This window comes from Lissotriton vulgaris, chromosome 2_1 (assembly GCF_964263255.1).
Source record: "Lissotriton vulgaris chromosome 2_1, aLisVul1.2, whole genome shotgun sequence".
Taxonomy (NCBI): domain Eukaryota; kingdom Metazoa; phylum Chordata; class Amphibia; order Caudata; family Salamandridae; genus Lissotriton; species Lissotriton vulgaris.
In genome coordinates, this window is record NC_141687.1 from 1753865411 (window position 1) to 1753885641 (window position 20231).

Sequence of the window (20231 nt, forward strand, 5' to 3'; positions counted from 1 at the left end):
TGTGGGTGGGGGTACAGCCCTTTAATAAGCCAACATTCCGGATTTTTCCCAATACTTGACCACCTTCCCATCTCATCACAGACAGGTGCCCTAGTACTGATGCCCGGGCCCCTTTACGCGATTGATGGAGACAGGGGAATCAATAGTGCCATCCGTTATGAAATAATTTCAGGTAAGTGATCAATTTGCCATTCTTCCAGAATGTGTTTTTTCTAGGGGTGGGCGAAACTGACATAATTTTCTCTAGTGTAATTATTCGTAATTACTGCAAAATGACTTGTATTCATGCAGATTTGTTTGAGAAGAGTAATCCAGCATTTATCATATTTCCTTGGTTCAAAATTCACCATAGCGTCCAAAATGGGCCAAAGGATGCTTTTTGTGGTAAGAAAATAGCGCTAAATGGTACATGTCACAAACAGCAGTAGACAGAAGCCGCTTGCTCTCCCTCAGTTTATTGTTCCTGTGCCCCAAATTCCTCTTAATGGCTCATTCTGGCATAATGGCATATTTCTATTCATTACACATCATAAGAGTAATGAGTAATTACTGAAATTACTCATGTTGGCGTAATCGCGCCATTTTACTAATTTTGCCTCCCAAGAGTAATGCATAATTTCTAAAATGTCTCCAATTACACCAGCTTAATTAAAATTTTGCACAGGCCTAGCTTTTTCTGTATAATCTTGAGTGGGGGGCCAGAGACAAGCTTAGTTTTACTTGTGTTCTTAATTCCATTTAGCGCCTTCAATGCTGTTACCAACGTTTTTGACCTTATATAGACCTTCAAGGTCAGGCTGCCATCTGCTTTGACTGAAAACAGCAGACGGTGGGGAAAGGAAAGCAGGGAAGGCTGTAAGAGTTGGTTAAAGATGCCAAGTAATGTGTTCACATTTCGTTCAAAGAGGAGAGGCCATCTTATGCATGGCTTCCCAATTACTCCTCTGCACCTGTGTAGCACTTGAAAGCAGGGACAGATGATTTGGGGAGCTGAAAGAAATTGGATTATTTGTTGAAGGAGGTGGACCACAAAAGTCACTTACAGTCAAAAAATAAACCTGTGCTTAACCCTCTGGCACAAAAGCAGTCAGGTTTAACTTAGAGGTAATGTGTGAAGTATTTATGCAGCACTCAAAAAATAATGAAGAGAAAACATAGCACAGGGAGAATCCCAAACCAACTTAGAATAATAGAAGATATTTTATTAAATAAAATGTCACCAAAACAACAAAATCCCAATCAGTATACCCGGAGTTATTAATTTTTAAAGTTTTAGGTGAAAATATTGGCGAAAAGGTGCACAGCACCAATTGCAGGTATCTAGTCAGGTCGGACAGGGGCAAAGTCAAACGTTTACACTAAACAGAGCACTGGTCAGGTACATACCAGGTACACCCTGCTTAGAATTTTACATTATTTGCTTGATGTGGGGGCTGTGCAGTGCTGTGATGCGAGGCGCCACATTGCGCAGCATCGGAACAGTTGAGTCACCAGTGCAAGGCCAGGCTTCATCCAGTGCCATTCTGCATTGGAACCAGTGATGGCAGGAGCTATAAGGTGCTGAGGTACGAGGCATTACATCCTGCACTGTTATGTGCCTGACCTGGTGAAGCTCCCGATTAGGAACTGTGAGGTGCTGTTATGCAAAGCCTCGCACTGTTCTGCACCGAGTCGTATCTGGTGAAACGTTCAGTTGAGCTCGCAGGAGTACACTCTGACTCCAGCCAGTGTACAGGACCTTAAGGACAGCACTTGAGGGTCAGCACTCACTCACACAGTGGTAGTAAAGGAGACCTGGTCAGGTTCAGTGGGGTCTGGTCAGCTGAAAAGCAGGATGCCTCTGAAAGCTTGATGTGTCCCTGTCAGCCAACTGGTCGACCTCCGGTGTGCTGGGCTCAAGGCAAGCTCATCCAATCTTCCTTCTTCAGACAGCAGTTCCATCCTTTTTATGAATCTTCTCTAAGTTATGGTGAATTTTGCGGATTTGCGGTCCGCAAATTCATGCGAAATTGCCCAAACAATCTGCGAGTTTGTGAAAAATCCACGAACTCGCGGATTTGCACAAATTACTGTTTCTACTGGCTAACAGTAAGTGCTAGCTTGTTGGGTAAATGTATAGTGCTTTTCCAACACTGCAGCTGCGAAAGGGCCAGAGGAGTTGTCTCCAGTGACCATGTGTGTATTACTATGCCATCACGCGGAGGGGCGCAGGGGTCCCTTGAGTGAGCTGTCCATTATAGTGGGTAAATGGCGGGAAGACGGTCCACACCGCTAGTGTGTGGGCGGGACCAAACGGGTGGGACTTCTATGCGAGTTCACATGCCTTTTGTGTGTCTAAAAGGTCAGAGACCGATCAGAGCAGCAGGTGAGGAGAAAGAAGCTCCTGGACACAGAAACTGCACGGGGATTGCACTCGTGAAAGTGAAGGATGCAGAGGCCTTCATCAGGCATCACTGCTATTTTCGACGGTAGATACGGGGAGAAAGCACACCTGCCCAGCCTCGACAAACCTCACAATTCTTTTTGGGTTGATGAATGTGTTACTGAATTTGAGCTTCAACTTGGGCACCTGCTTTATTTATATATGTAAGTGCTTCCTGTTGAGGTTTAATTTTTGTGACAGGAGAAGGTGCCAGAATGAATCCTACCCTGCATGAAGATGCCTGCCTCCGTTTAAAAAGAAAAAAAATCCGCCCGCAAGCGGATTTGCAGATTTTTTGGCAATTTCGCGAGATTCGCGGATCGCGAAATTGCCGGAAATCCGCAAATTCTGCGAGCGGAACGGATTTTCCGCCCATAAAGGGGGCCCGATGTAGGTAAATCTACATTTACCACTTCATAAATACCGAATCATACCGAATCGGTATTTATGAAGTGGTAAATTAGAGGGGGGGAGATGTAGGTATTTCAGATTCGGTAAATACCGAATCTGTAAGATTCGGTATTTACCGATTCTGTAAATACCGATTCGGTATCCCCCATTGCTTCCTATGGGCCTTGAAGCCCATAGGAATCAATGGGCATTACCGAATCGGTAATTACCGATTCGGTAATTACCGATTTGTGCAAGGGTGCAGGGGGTGTCACTTTGACACCCTCTAGCACCCCCAAAACAGGCATCTGAGCCATGTGGCACACAGACATGCCCTAAGGGCATGTCTGTCTGTCACATGGCATAGGTGTGCATGCACACATGTGCATGCACACCTGGATTCGGTATTTTAACACCCAATTGGATTGGGTGTTAAAATACCGAATCTGAAGGCCCTGTGGGACAGAAAGTAGTCCCATCTACATCCCAAATTTAAAAATCGGTAAAATTACCGATTCGGTATTTTTGCGATTCGGTAATTTTACCGAATCGGTAAAATACCGATTCGGACAAAAAAAGGTCCCCTACATCTCAGTAGGCCAAATACCGGTCGGAAACGGCCGAAATCGCCCGTTTCCGACCGGTATTTGGTACCTACATCGGGCCCTAAATCTTCTCAGGTCATGGGGAGTGTTCTGATTTCAGGTTCTGAGGGTGTCACTTTTGTATCCAGCGCCAGCCTGTGGTAGAGGAAACGTCCCTTTGTCTAACCCTAAAACTGGTTCTTGTCAGTTCTCCCCTTTCCAGTGGATTTGGCTTTATTCTGGCCCAGATGTGAGCAGCATTAGCCAGTGACAGGGAAAATATCATCTGAAGTCAGGGAGGGGCTGGATACAACCCTCAGGCTACCCTTTGAAGCTTAGGAAGGGCTGGGTAGGACCCCTCAGGCTATCCTGCTCTAGAGATAATCACCCTTCCCCACCCCTATGTCCTATTTCCCCTGTCTGTAAGGAATACCCCTCACAACCCAGGAGAGCTATTAACAGTCATGTGACCTAGGATATTGGCAGAAAGAAAAATTCCAACTTTCTAGAGGTCACATTTTCAAAATAGTAATTTAAAATCTGACTTTGCCATTAAAGAGGATTTAAAATGAACATTGAAGTTATCACTACATAAATGTAAGAAGGCAGTCCAGTATTAGTCTATGGGAAGCAAACATTGTCGAGAGATAAACAACTTTAGGGTATTTCCACTGCCAGGTCATGTAAAACTTAGGCACACATGCCCTACCGTTTGAATGCCACCCACCCTGCCCATAAGACTTTAGGGCCTCCTTTAGGGGTGACTTCTAAGTAATAAAAATGATGGTTTATGCCTGGCAAAATGTTTATTGTGTCACTTCAAAATGGCAGTTTTAAAACTGAGATTCAGGCTGCAGTGGCAGGACGAAGATATGTTTTACAATGCTACTGGAGTGGATGGCACAATGAGTGCAGCAGCCCCCTTATAGCATTTAATATACAGGCCCCGGGTACATGTAGTATCATTTACTAGGGACTTAAAAGTAAATTAAATGTGTTGAATAGGTTTATACCAATTTTACCATGTTTGGAAGGGATAACTGACAGAATATCGACAATCAAACTATTGAGCTGCCAGAATATCGCTGACAAAATATCGACTACCAGAATATCGAATTCCTATCTACAAACAGGTAAGTACAAAAATATTGAATCCTAAATTCTGTTGTAAATAATTTAGTTTACTAAAATATCGATTTTGTTTTGTCTAAAAGTAATGTAAAATTAATGAAATAATGACTATAATTAAGTAAAACATACTTAAAAATACTTAAATAACCTTAAAATTAATAAATAATAAATGTAAGTTCAAAAATAAATTTGCATTTTGATTTTTTATACATATATATTAACTTAATTATATTAAAAAGTAATTAATATTTTTAATTATATGTTAAAAACATAATTTTAGATATAATTACATATATTTATAAATAAACTATAATATAAATGTAAAAATTAATTATAAATAATACGTTAAAACATTAAAATGAAAAAAAATGTAAATTATATTTTTCACTACATTAAATATAACAATATTAAAAAATTGCATACCGTAAAAGATAAAAATTCTAATTCCACTCCAACAAGCGGTACAGTAGGGAAAATGTTGGATAGCGGGTAAATAAAAATTACTATTCCCACTCAAGCGAGTGGAAAAGTAGGGAAAACGTTGGATAGCGGGAGGGTAAAATTTACTCTTCCTACTCCAGCGAGTGCAACAGTAGGGAAAGCGTTAGATAGCGGGAGGGTAAAAATTACTACTCCGACTCCAGTGAGTGCAACAGTAGAGAAAGCGTTGGATAGCGGGAGGGTAAAAATTACTATTCCCACTCCAGTGAGTGCAACAGTAGGGAAAGTGTTGGATAGCGGGAGGGTAAAAATTACTATTCCCACTCGAGTAAGTGCAACATTAGGGAATGCGTTGGATAGCGGGAGGGTGAAAATTACTATTTCCACTCCAGTGAGTGCAACAGTAGGAAAACGTTGGATAGCGGGAGGGAGGGTAAAAATTACAATTCCCACTCCAGGGAGTGCAACAGTAGAGTGAGGGCTGGATAACAGTAGGGAAGGTGTTGGATATCGGAAGGGTAAAAACTACTATTCCCACTCCAGTGAGTGCAACAGTCAGGAAAGTGTTGGATAGCTTAGGGGAATAATTGAACATACCCACTCCTAAAATATAACTAATATTAATTAACAATTAATTATTTTGTGAAAAATGATTTTACCTCCCACCATTTTCTCCTATAAACATCACCTACAATATTGTAACATATTAATAAATTAACATAATTAATTAACAATTAATGAATTAACAAATTACAATTAACAAAATAATTAATTAACATACTTACAAAATAATTGTTAATAATTCATATCTAATCAATTACCAATTAATAAACATATTACACAATTAACACAATAACCAATTAATTATAATTAATCAATTTATAATTAATTATTAATAAAGTAATAACATAATTAACAATATAACGTATTACATATTAAATTATTAATTAATAAAATAATGAATTAATTTATTTCAATTAAATTACTTCCCACCCTATTCCCCTATAAACCCACAACTTACTACAGAATGAAATTATGCAAAGATGTTTTAACATATAAATAATTAATTCTAAATAATGCTAAAAATATATATTATAATTAAATTACTTCCAATCCTATTCCCCTGTAAACCCACAACCCACTACAGAATTAAATTACACAAAAATTAATTAACATATAATTCATTACTTTTACAAAATTCAAACATACATTACACAAAAAATTCATACTTTTAACACATTAACTAATACTTAAAACACACACAAAAAAATCAATATTACTAACCTCGATATTGTGGAATTCGATGTCTCTTACCTGCATTTTGATATTCTGCACCAATACATTTTTGCAATTCGATATTCGGTTCATTCTATATTTATTTATTTAATGCCATTTGTAGAGCGCGTACAATTACCCTTAGGCGTCTCGGCGCTGAAATTGCATTGAAGTCTCACCCTAAACAGGAAGTGCAGAGATGTGGGTTTCTGATTGAAAAGCCATGTTTTCAGTTTTTTTCTGAACTGAAGAAGAGTGGGGCTAGTTCTTATGTGATTAGGTAGGGTGTTCCAGAGTCTAGGGGCCGCGATTGAAAACTCGATATTCTGTTCAGTCGATATGTTTTTTTTCGATAGTGTGACTAGTTACCGTTTGGGAGGGAGAACATTAGTTATCAGGAGTAAAGTGTGTAGAGTCGTAATAGCTAACAAAACAAATAGGGTGGCGAAGGCAAAAATCTGAGGAAATAAGCAAAAGACGGTCACTTTCAACTGACCCAATGATAATGCTATTCAACAAACTAATAGGGCGGAGAACTAACATACACTGCACCCGTAGCTAGTGTGAATGAGAGTCTTTGTGAAAGAAACCTTGAAGACCCTGGAATATTAAGACATGTAATTCATTCCCTTTGATTATGACCATTTTCAACAAAGGCCATGCATAAAATAAGATTATAGATGGGTAAAAAGTGAATTACGGGGGATGTTTTTCACTGAGGGGTTCTACCTGACATTCATCATAGACAACTCGAGCTTCACTCGAGTTGTCTATTTGAAGCCACTCAGAACCTCTTAGTAAATAATATCCCTGTAATTCACAGTTACCCATCTATTATTCTATAGAACATCAGGAAGAAATCAAGGTGAAAGGAGGACTGCCTAGTCTTGACTTGGGAAAAAGTAACAATGTGAAAAATGAGAATTCTGCCTACATAGTAATGCCTCGTTGACATACTCGCACTTAGTGATGGTTGTCTGCTCCACAAAGTGGCTATGCCAGGTGAAAAGTCTTCAAAATAAATATTAGTTTAATAAGGATTTTGCAGCAAGATTTATTTATCATCAGAATTATCCTGCTGATAAAGGTTTTCTTCTGCATTTGCAGGATTTCTATGCCTCAAATATATATTTTAAAACTTCAGAATCTTGGTGAAATACACTAAGGGACACATTAGTCCGCCCGCCAAACCAGTGGGGAATGGGACCGCCTGCAATGCTAGCGGCGGTCCCGCTTACCCCATTATGATGTGCCCGCTACACTGGCAGGCGCATCCCGTATTTTTAACATTGCGGCGGGCGGTGAAAGCACCGCCAGCCGCAATGCTAAAAATGCATGTTGTGCTTTTCAAAGCACAACGGTGCCTGCCGCCTTGTTCTTTGAAAGACAGGGGGGGTTGCACCTTCACCCTCCCCCCCGGAGTACATGGGTGCCCGCAACGGGCCCCCCAAGCAGAATTTGCATGCCTTTCAGTGGCAAAGGCATTGGAAAATGCACATTCTAATATGGCTGGCGGTGTCTTTCAGACACTGCCTTCATATTGAACCCTTTTCCGCCCAGTCGACCGGGCAGAAAAGCGGCAGACGGTCTTTCCGTCCACCGCGGACCTCCCAGCCATTGTAATATGGCGGGGGTCTATTCTACAGGGATGGCGGACGGATTGCTCCCGCCGGGCCGGCGGGGGCAATCCGCCCACCATCCTAATGGGGCCCTAAGTTTGCAGATTTTATATTTATACATCCCTGGCAAAATTAGAGACCCACCTGACAAGTCCTGCAAGGGTGCCCGGTCGTCATGCACACCTTGAGGCCGGGCGTTGTGGAGGGTTTAAATAATGGGACATCGTGCCGCTCGGTCTGAGTCTGAATGGTAACCAGTGAGTGGCGTTGTCCTTAAGAGTGGTTCGCCTGATTAGCTGTGGCCGTAGGCCCTTTCCACTTTACAGTTTAGTAAGACTTTCAATAGATTTATTTTCACATCAGTTTTGGACAAAATCTTTTTTTCTGATTCAAATTGTTAGGTAAAAAAGATAGAGATTGGCTCAGTGCTTAATCTGAGATCTACAAAGATTGATCCTGAGCAAGAGATAGAAAAACATGAAAGGGAGGACAAATAGGGAAGAGAAAGATGAGAAACAGTGACAATAGTAGGAAACAGGGATGAAAAAAACCACCAAGAGTGAGGGTGGTGGACTAAAGGTACATGGTGTTAAATTAAGGCATTTAGCCTTGGCATTCGGCACCCTGACCTTCGATAACACCAGCCACAGGATTCTGAACAACTCTTTGGGCCCTGCAGATACCCTTTTACAAATTAATCACTTCAGACCGTGTCTATCTTGAGATAGAGTCAGCTAATAAAAAAGTAAAAAGAAATAGAGTAAAACGTATGTGCCTTTTAGTATCTATAAGAGACAGTCTTTCTCTGAACAAAGATAGATGTCATTATTTGAGGAAGTTTCTGGATGTTTTTCAACAACGAGTTCACTCACCATGAAACGAACTTGGGCAATGAGAAGTCTACCACCATCGCCAAGCAACCGTGCATAAGTGATGCCCAACCACCTCAAAGCCTCAAAGGGGCGGGACTTCCAGCAGTGGGAAAAATATTCAGGGGCAGATTCATGTTGCCTGACGCATCTCTGCAAATCAGCAGAGATGCGCCAGGAAAGTTTATCCTTGCGCCACCCATGATGCGCCGCATTTACAATGCGGCGCACCATGGCGCAGGAATAAACAGATGCGTGTCGTATCTAGGGCGTGAAGTTGGCGCAGTGCTGAAGTTGTGTTGCGTGCGGCACGCAACTCCAGCACTATTCCAACTTTGCCCTATCTGTAACGTGGTGCGTCAAGCCTTACGCCTGCTACAAGCAGGCGCAGGGTTTTGACGCATCAGCGTTGGTAAAGTGACTAAGTGAAATCTTGTAGATTTCACTGAGTCACATTTCAGGGGCGTTCCTGCTATGGAACGCCCCCCCCCCGCGTGGAAACGCCCACATGAAACCTGACGCAGGTTTCATGTGTCGCAGGGCCTTACACCATGAAGCATCTTCATAGATGCGTCACGATGTAAGTAGGTAGTAACATGGCGCAGGGTTTACGCCGTCGCTGCGTGACAGAAGTGACGCAACGGCGGCGCAAAAGTACCGCAAGTCTGGCATAAATCTGCCCCCTAGTGCTGCTGCAAAGCAGTGCAGCGTCTAGTATTACCTGGTGACTGAGTACAGCCCTAAGTGCCAGCATTAAAACAGGCAACTGACTGGTGACAGGTAATTCCCACAGTCAGATGTCCTGCCCTGCCTGCATGGGACATAAAACTGCAGGAGTTTAGCAGCATAAACACCATCCTAGTGCAGAACCTTCCTCACTCTCACAAGAGGTGAAGTTTCACAGCTTTGAAGGGAAAGTTATTATTTTCCACAACGCTAATACATTTGATGATTGTGCTGCTACTGTATTGCTGTCACATCCCTCTCCTATTGTATGATAGCTGTAACATTGTTAAAAAACAACAACACAAGTGCCAGACATTTGGTAGCATCAATGCTTGTTTTACTGATCATAAATGCTTTGACTTTTTTAAATCTTACCATGAATATGGACATTCAACCATTACATCTCTCTACTGGTGTGCAAGTTACACATTTTTCTTTCTTCCCAACACTTTCCTCCACAAATGTGTCTTCTCTCTCATACAGGTGTATGCTTTCCTACTTCCTTATGGGGCTCCCCACTCTCCAGTCCTACGTTTTCACTTTCCTGACCCGACATACAGGCATCACGAGCCACATAAGGGGTTTCCAACAGTCTAACGGTGTTTTTATTTTTGCACATTGGTAATGTCGTAAGACGGTGAAGCTTCTTTTTCTACTGAATGCTATCATCACTGTGACAACATAGGCAAAACATAGAAAATTACCAGAGAAGAAAGATTGTTTTATGTGTAGTTTCACCATCCTTACATGAATAGTAAAAACTATTTGATAGCACGTTGTCTTTTCTTTCATCCACCAGGGAATGAAGAAAACATTTTTGTCCTTGACCACGAATCTGGAAATATAACAATGCAAAGACCGGCAACTGTTCTAGGGACAAAGGTTATGGAGGTCATGGTAAGTGACGTGGCTAAGCTGTTATAAATCTGTACCACCTGTTGGATCCACATGACTTTGGGCTTCTTCCATGTTTAGGTAAGACCATTGAAACCAGGAAGAAATGAATAATTCTTTAATTACAGATTTTAACGAGAAGCAGTGGCAGCGTCCCTTACACACACACATACACACACAAACGGTTCATAGGGACAGCGGAAGGTTTATTAGGGTAGATCAGAGTCCTCGTATCCCTTTGGTTGAATTGATTCAAGCCCTATACAGAGGTGAATGTCATCACGTGAAGTAGTGTGGCTCACTGGTTAGAGGCGGCAGACCCGAGAGCAGAGGACGGCCCGGGACCAGGGTTCGATTCCCGGCGCGGCAGGTTTCTGGACCAGGGTCAGCGGACTCGATAATTCTCTCGCCTCGGTGCCCACTCTGATCAGCGATCACACTCGGCAACTCTGGGCATTAGCTTGCCTCATCTTCACTAACGGCCCCACCAGACTGCCGGGGATGCCTGGTCTCACCCTGGAGATACCCATTAAGGGACCATCTCTCAGGGAAGCCAGGAAGGGTTTCGCAGCGGTCGAAGCGCCTTGGGACCCTACGGGTAAGTAGTGCGCTATATAAATGCCAATACATTTACATTTACATTTACATTAGGCTGTCCTGTGGATGGAAGAAGCAAAGGAGCATCGGCGTTCCTTACACATTAATATGTAAACATAGGGGAAGGTCTAGAACTTGACTCAAAGTTTACCAATATGTTCCTGAGGAAGAGGCTTTGGGTGCTCAGAGAAAACCTCTACCAGAACAAGCCACCTGTGGCTGCCAGGGACAAAGCTGTGGTATTGAATATATTCCGCTAGTGCTTTCGGTCTACATTGTTGACCTCCATGACTGATATGGTACAAAACATGGGCGTCTTCATCTATGAAGAGTCAGTGCCATAACATGTTACTGGTAAACATTGGTTCTGGTCCCTGGGTACTTGGAGTGATTGAAGTGGTGTAGGAGAACAAATGTCAAACCTAAATCAATCACTCAATTAGTATTTATAGAGTACAGCTTGTCACCCGCAAGGGTATCCATGCTCCTGCAATAAGTCTCATTCGAAGAGCCAGGTCTTGAGCCCCACCCTGAAGTCGATCAGCGAGGTAGAGGTGCAGAGGTGGAGGGGTAGGCCTTACTGCCACACTCAGGATAAGCCCCATTAGAAGTCTATCTTGGGTATTGATTGTGTGAATCCCACATTGTACTATATAAGTAGTGCACCTTGGCAGAAGCACTGGTGAAAGGCCTTATGGATACCTCTGGGGTTTCCCAGGTTTTTGGTCTGATTAGTCTTTTGGTTCACTTGGGTTATTCCCTGTTCTAGAAGGTTTCTCTGCAAAGTACACATCACTGGGATAGGGGCTTGTCTAAAGGAGATGTACTCATGCTCTGCATTTAACCAGTGCCAAAGACCCTTGCTCTCCAAGGAGTGCAAACACTGAATAAATCTGTCAACAAGTGTACTTAATTCTTCATAGCTCCTGGCAAATTGTGGATAGTAAAGAGTCTAAGAGGTTGTTTGCATGGGTGTGGGATGTTGGTTGAGAGCTATACAGCTTTCAATAAGGGCGGACACTGGGAGGAAGTTGTTCAAGTTGACAGAATCCAGTGATTGTTTTTTAAAAGAGCAAAAATTCGACCCAATTTTAGAAGATCTTGGAATGCGACCTTTTAAAGGGAGGAGTTGCCCAGGGTAGTCCATGGGGGAGGGGGGAGGGGTGTGGTGGGTGGAAGCAGTTTAGATCGGGATTTGCTGATGGAGCCAAGGATGGCATCACAGAGATTATTAGAGGTTTCTATCCCAGATATAGTTAGTAGTAGATCTGCCTCTGTGATTGGGGAGAAAGAGAACCATGGCAGTAGTACCTTGCGGCGGGGAGGTTCTCCTCAGCTATATTGTTGTGGATGTCCGGAAGGGTGTTTATGTCTTTGACTTCATTGTTGAAAACTCCACAACGTTGTTGCAAAGTGCCTTTGAGGCCTTAGGAGTGAGATTGAGCAAAGGGCTGTTGGCTTGTTTGATTATCTCAGATATACATTTTGGTCTGTCGCTGGTAGTGTGAAAGAGACAGAGAGCTCTAATATGTGAATCTGTGGCTTTACAAATATTTTCTATGTAGTCTTTCCCCACAGATTGTAGCTTACGTAGACTGAGTGGCGAGGGTGCTTGTCTCCATTCTTTCTCAAGCATTTTGATACACTTCCTCTCTTCATATAGGGCTCTTGAATATAAAGGTCGAGAAGGGTTTGGTCTACTGCATTTCCTCTTGAGGGGTGCGAATTTCTCTAGCAAGGATTCAATGTTGTAGTTGAATTTGTCTTTGCCTCTTTCATGTCGAGGTGAGCAACTTTCGAGGTGAGGTTTGAGAGGGCTGGATTTACAAGGGCTTCGATGTCGATGTTACACCTGTCATTTAACCAAACGTTTTCTTCTTTGTGTTGCTCAAGGGTTTTTGAGCGTGTGAAGGACACCTTGAAGGGCATCTCCCTTTGGTTAGACCAGTCTACCAGGATGAGGTAACTGGCCACTGTCACGTCGTGATGCAGTCTAGTAGTTGGGGGGCGGAGCCGGGAACCAGGAACAGGAATGGGAGGGACAAAGACCGAGGGGCAGTTAGGAATAGGGTATGAACGAATAAAGATGTATTGAACTATACTCTCCGGCTCCTGTAGTAATGGAGGGGAAGGCACGACGATGGCGACGAGGGTGGGATAACAACTGAAGCCCACATTGCCTAAGACCCCTGCCGCCCGTGGACGGCCAAGAAAACAGAGAGCCTGCAGCCTATGTCAGCGCAGCGCGTGAGGAGTGAGAAAATGAAATGCTCCACACGCCGCGCCTGAATGCTGCCCTTTTCTGAATGACCGGTAACTGAAGAAAAAGAAGGGAGCTGCCTGCCGAACACGGTGAGTCTGCAGCCTGTGTCGGCATAGCCTGCTGGGGCTCAGAACCAGGATCACATCTAGCAGTGCACGCATATGCTGCCCAAAGCGCGAGGATCAGCGCTGCTCCAAAGAAACTGCTGCCTGTGCCCCAGACCGGCTGATTAACATAGCGGAGGTATTGCCCGCTTACCTGTGTGCCTCCGGAGGGTGACCCGACACCTGAGAGCCTGCAGGGGTCCCGACGCGATGCTCAGAAAGAGCGCGTAAAAGAGAAAGCGAAGACCGGACTCGAGACCGCCTGCCAACAGCACCAAAGAGGCCTGGGGTGAGTCCTGAGCGTTTGCGCTCCCACATAATGAGCCAGAAAAATAAATAAATAAATAAATCAGAGACTTTAAATTTGGCACTCACACGAAAAAATCTCGAGCAAATACAAGCAGAGTCTGTCTCGAGCGGCGGCCATCTTAGAGTCAGGCGCCAGCCATAGGCCCCCATTGAACTGCATGTGTCGGCCATGTTAGAGTCAGGCAGTTGTGGAATCTGCCAACAAGTGTGAGAAAATACAACCCTTGAAATCAACAGAAAAACATAAGCAAAGGCAAGAGGCCTAACAAAGAAACAAGCACAGGCAAGTGCAAGAAGGAAAATAAGCAAGATGCAAGTGACGAAATAAGACTGACACATACGACAAACAAGTAATAAAACAAGACTGCGTAAATACAAGAGATAGAATGAGGAAACAAGCACAAGTAAAAACAACAGTAGACTGAACAAGCACAAGTGACGGCAGGAAACAATCAGCGGTGAAGACTAGAGGAAACCACAACATGCATTGGCAAATACAAGAGAACAAGCCCTAATGAGCGCACACGACCAGTGCAAGCAAACACGAACGACCAAACACAACAACCACGAACAAAGAATCATACCGCCAACGGCTGAGTGGCGACCAAGCTGATCTCAAGAAATCAAGTCTGTCTACCTGAAGCCAGCGTACTACACCATCATGCCTATGAGGAAAGACACGCATAAACCCAATCCCTGCATTGGAGTACCTCCTCCAGCGACACAGACCAGCGCTCACCGTTTAGGTCCTGAATGGTCCAAGTGGCTGGAGTCGTTGGACGAATTCCTCACAACGATCGGTGAGTGGAGGGATAGCAGACGTCGACTACTACTGCTTCAGCTGGTGGGTCACGAAGGCCGACGTTTAATCAAAACATTTTTAGCAAAAGACACAGAGACATATAGGGGACTCAGAGAGACGCTGCTCGCTCATTTTTACGTGAAGGAAGACGTGGATCATGCACGCATTGCTTTCAACGCAGCACGGCAGGAACCATTAGAACCCTTAACAAGCTTTATTACCCGACTGCAACGTCTAGTGAGATGTTGCCACTTCGACACCTTCACAAATGAAGATGCAATCCGACTGTGGGTGATTGAAGGCTGTTCAAAACCCGACACCAAGCGCAAGATCATTCAAGGGCGGTTCTCGCTAAAAGAGATCATCAGGAGAGCCGAATTTGGATAGCGGGTCACAGCGAGGGAAGCGTCCGAAGAATTCCACCAGGACGCTGGAAACAAAAAGAGAAGTAATGAGTCATTCCCCATGTCCGCGAGGAAAGCTCAGGAGTCAAACAAAACCCGAGAGAGGGAGGGCGAAAGCGGACTAGCGGCAAGATAACATGAGAGACAAAGTGACAGGGAAGCAGGAAACAAAAAGAGAAGAAAGGAGACATTCCCCATGTCCGCGAGGAAAGCTCAGGAGTGAAACAAAACCCGAGAGAGGGAGGGCGAAAGTGGACTAGAGGCAAGATACCATGAGAGACAAAGTGACAGGGAAGCAGGAATCAAAAAGAGAAGAAAGGAGACATTCCCCATGTCCACGAGGAAAGCCCAGGAGTCAAACAAAACCCGAGAGAGGGAGGGCGAAAGCGGACCAGAAGTAAGACACCATGAAAGACGAAGTGACAGGGAACTCCCTGAGTCACCAACACAAAGGACAATGGACAAGGGTGTACGAAAGACTGGGACAACCAGGAATCATGACAACCGGTTTGACATAACGCCGAGAAGCCACTCAACACACTACTCTGGAGACATATCAAGCAGTGACACAGACCACACAGAGGAGGCCGAAGACAGTCTACTCAACGGTCATAACGAAAATTACAAACACCGGCGAGGGGACAAGTCACGTTATATACGGAAACTAACATACTACTCCGGAGAACCATCAAGCAGAGACACAGACCACACAGTCTACTCCGGAGAACCATCAAGCAGAGACACAGACCACACAGAGGAGACCGACGACAGTCGACTCAACAGTTATGAAGAAAGGACCAAACACTGGCGAGGGGACAAGCCACGTCATCCCCAGAAACCGATACACACGTACACTAGAACAACTCAAGATACATACGCTCAAGCCATTTGTGATCTGGAGAAAACAGAGAAGAGTCAAACATCTCAAGACCAAACCAAGGAAGCACATACGTGGCTAGCAAACAACCCCGTCATAGCAATAACTCAAAAGACACTTCAAAAGATGCACCCAGATGAGCGTCTCCTCGATAGCGTCGACTCCAGGAGTGCGTCGTCGACCGACTCAGAAAACATGTCCGGACGATCACTTAAATCAACAGAGCCCTGGTACCGACAACGGTCACGGTGTCCATCATTTGAAAACACAGTGGAAGCAAAGGCCGCCTTCCCTGTCCAAAGCAACACACCTCAGGCCAACAACCTGCAATGTCTGAACTCCCCACAAGACAACATGCCATGTCAGCCCCAGGAACACCATGACGTGAAGAATATACCGTCACCATTGAAGGGGTCAGCAAGGCTTACGCAAAAAGGGCACAGAAGAAGCACAGATGCAGGTGACTGTACTCGCTGGGCGGAGAGGGACCACCCAGTCACCCTACCCAGAGGGGCCAACACGTTGGGGAAGAGAGGTCATCATCATCAGTCAGAAGGAAAACGTGCACCTGTGTTGTCTGGTATGCCTGTCCAAGGACAGGAGGACAGTGTTGTCCTTGACCGAATAAGACAACGAGAAATAGAAGTGCATGCAGGCGCTCGGAAGAAAACTAAAACAACGGACACACGTGCAAGCGATCAATTGCCGCTCAAACAAGAACTACAAAAGAATACGAACAGCCGACATCTAGCGGAGCCATCGACAGCCACATCACAAGAAGCGGTACTCCTGTCAAGGCAGCCGGAAAGACACAATGAAGTGTCTCCAACAGACTGCACCCTGCTGACACCTGAGAAACAGACCGAGTTTGAGTTTGTGATGGAGATGTGTCTCATGACTCAAACAGGCGGGTCGCCGCCCTGTGCAGCTGATCAAGATACTATAGAAGTTTCGGGAATCAATTTTGTTTGTTAAAAAGGGGGGAGATGTCACGTCGTGATGCAGTCTAGTAGTTGGGGGGCGGAGCCGGGAACCAGAAACTGGAATGGGAGGGACAAAGACCGATGGGCAGTTAGGAATAGGGTATGAACGAATAAAGATGTATTGAACTATACTCTCCGGCTCCTGTAGTAATGGAGGGGAAGGCACGACAGCCACCAGGAGGGACATGTTGGCAATGATCAGGTCTGGGGTCGAGCCCGTGCAGGGAGTGGGTTTCTGGCAGGGTTGGTGGAGGTCATCATCGAGAAAGGTAGCAGAGTTATCCAGGAGAATATTGCCTTCGAATCCCAGGTGAATGTTGAAGTCACCAAGAACTTAATATTGTCTGAGCTGGTTAATTGGGTGGTGAGGAATTTTATGAATTAATCAATGAAAATGCTGGTTGGACCTTGGAGGGGTGGGGTGATAAATCATGTAAATAATGTTGGAAGAAGCATGCAAAGGGATTTCCACTGTTTAACACTCAAAGGATCAAAAGCGGATACAGGAGACGAGCCTGCAGCTTAGCGTGTTTCCTTAAATGACCTCTAGAGACCCTCCTTGTCTAGCTTCTCTGTCACATCTCAAAAGGGAGTGAAGAGGCTGTGGAAAGAAGAGCAGGATATTGTTTGCAGTATCGTTTAGCCAAGTATCAGTAAGGACCATTATGTCAGATTGGGGGTTCAGTTGCAGTTTTTTAAGAGAGACAAAGGCATAATGCTTGCCCCTGCAATTACTGCAGGGGCAAGCATTATGCCCTTCTCCAACGGTTTCCAAGTGCCCCAGATATTCCAAGGCCAATGTATATCTATGAGATATTGGTGACCCTGGGTACATTCTGCAGGGGGGCACATTATTTTGCGTTATGCCTCTAGGGAGAGGTGTGATCTGAGTACATGGAACAGCAGTTCGAGATGATGGTGAGGATAGGTAAGCCGATTTGTGGAATTCCTGCAGGTCACTGTGGCTCAATTAAGTATAAAATATTATTCTTGTCTCCTAATGTTTATAAAAACACTAATCATTTTGGCTAAATAGCTTTTTGGGTCTTCTTGCAGGCATCTGAAGTCCTTAACTCTCTGCGGTACGCTGTGACATCAGTCAAAATACAAGTTGTAGAGAAAAACAATCACCCTCCAAAGTTCCCAAGCACTGACTACAGGGGCACCATGCCAGCCTATTCTGTACCTGGCAGCCTGGTTATGGACTACAATTCGCCAAGTCGACCTCTGAAGATATTTGCAGCGGATGATGATTTTAATGATGTAGGTATCCAATGAACATTACTCTTGCATAGTACTACTCTTCCAGGCTGGCACTTGAATGGAATCCCCACCCCAAAAAAAAAATGCAACTGCTTCGATCAGAATTCAGTGCTACATTTTACCACAAAGTGTATGTGGTAACTTTGCCGCAAACATAACGTGTTTCCCATTTAGCTGACAATGAGCATTAAAAGTAATATGTGGAGAAACTGAGTAGCCACGCAAAATGATTGCTTGTTCCCTGAGTTGTTGTAGAGTCGTAAAATGACTCAACAGTGTTGCAGGGAGCTCACAGGCACATGCATCAAGCGATTTTGGAATCACAAACGGTGTGAATCGCAAAATTCGGCCGTTTGCGATTCCAAAATCACTTTTTGGGATGCATCATTAATTTCTCATGTATCGCAATTTAAGAATTCACAATTTTTTGCGATCTCTCAAATTGCGATAGCATTTAAGGAATCGCAAATTTTGCGATTCCTTAAATGCTATGCATGATTAATTTTAATTTGTGAATTCGCAATTTTGAATGGAAAAATTACCATGAAGTAAACCTTCATGGTAATTTGCGAAAAGTTTCAAAAATGCAAATAAATGCATTTTTGAAACTTACATGTTACACACACACATGCCCTTGGGACATGTGTGTGAGTAAAATGTACTTACATGACATTCCAGGGGTCCAGGGGGGGGTCCTTCGGACCCCCCCCTGCACCCTTGAAATTGCATTCTCATTTTGCGATTCCTTAATTGCGAATTCGCAAAATGAGAATTCCTTCCCATTGATTCCTATGGGCCTCTAGGCCCATAGGAATCAATGTAAAGCGTTTCCTTATTTGCGATTCGCAATTAAGGAATCGCAAATAAGGAAAATTAAGAACTCGCTAAAACTTTTGCGATTTCTTGATGCATAGGAATTTGCGATTCCTAAATTGCGATTCCTTAATTTTCGCGATTTAGGAATCGCAAATTCCTACAATGATGCATGTGGCTGTCAGTGTCTACCAAAAGAACGTTAACCAAATTCTTTTATATGCAAACCAGCCAGATCAAGTGGAAGAAGGGGTGCTGCACGCCACAAAACAATGGGGTGTGTAATAACACAATTACTCAGTTGCTGGTCTCTACTCCAAGGATTTCTCTGCAAAATCTGACCCCGAAAGACCATTAGCCAGTGTAACCTTTTTTGGGGGGGAATTTACTTTGTAGCACAAAACTTGTTTTGCGGTGGAAAGTACCCTTAATGTAGCACAACGCAGCGCAAGTGACTGCTTTGCTTTATTTTGCGCCAAGGGGGCGTTCGATGGGTGGTACTTGGGCATTCCATGCAACTACCCATGCCTTTTGACGCAAAACCCTATCTACAAAGAACCGCAGACAGGATTTAGCGCCAAAGTTAACACAACTCCAAAGGAGGCCCTAATAGGAGAAATGTTTTTATTTCTCCTTTCTTTTCAGACTTTGCATGTGTGCTGCACTGTGCAAAAAAGCTTTTAAACTTGACTAGGCATAGTATTTTGTATATGAATGGTACCCTTTCTGTTCAAAACCTATGCTAGACTCACGCAAACACCCTAGTGCTATGGAGCTAAGGTGTGCGCGTGGCGCTCGGCAGCTGAAATCATCGTCAGGGCTATGGAGAGGGGAGGAGATAGCCATATCTCTGTATATATGTCGCTCTCCTGCTCTCTCCCTGTCACGCAACACAGCGTAGCCTCTTCGGGTGCTGCTCTGGGTTGCGTGACTTCTTTGAAAATCTGGCCCCTAGTATTTTGAGGCCCCCTGTACAGAAAGCAGGGCACCGCCTCCTCATGCGTGCATATTTGAACTGTTATGCATAAACATGTGAGCTTTAATGTTAGTGTGCAAACATATTACTATATGCAGCTTCACATACCAATGTCTCCAAGCTCTAACTCTCATAGATTGGCGAAAGCCAAGTTAATTCTCCATACTGCAACTTGTCAGAATATTAAATATAGACAACGAATGCATTAACATTCACTAGGTATAGTTTAAATCTCAGGACTTCTGTGGGCTATTTAGAACACTCTTTAATGCTGACTTCAGTGCATATACAATACCATCATTACTATAGCCTCTGAGGAATATGAAATGTCAATCTCTGACAGGAAACACACTGACAACCTGAGGCAATACAAGTCCTCCACTTTTCTTTTAAACTGAACTAAGAGGATTTTTTTCTGGATAGGTAGGTGACCCTCCAGCCACCAGGTCCGTGACGGACTGCCTGCCCTATTGTGAGATCTGGCGGGGA

The 20231-nt window shown here is 44.1% G+C and overlaps 1 protein-coding gene across 9 annotated transcripts in view; it reads left to right on the forward strand.

The window, feature by feature from the left end:
* CDHR5 (cadherin related family member 5) overlaps positions 1 to 20231 on the forward strand; it is a 423620-nt gene that overhangs the window by 271271 nt on the left and 132118 nt on the right. For all 9 annotated transcript variants that reach the window (XM_086957775.1, XM_086957776.1, XM_086957779.1 and 6 more), the window contains 3 exons: positions 82 to 172; positions 10257 to 10354; positions 17747 to 17953. In XM_086957775.1, coding sequence (XP_086813901.1) covers positions 82 to 172; positions 10257 to 10354; positions 17747 to 17953 — 396 coding nt within the window. The remainder of the gene's footprint in view (positions 1 to 81; positions 173 to 10256; positions 10355 to 17746; positions 17954 to 20231) is intronic.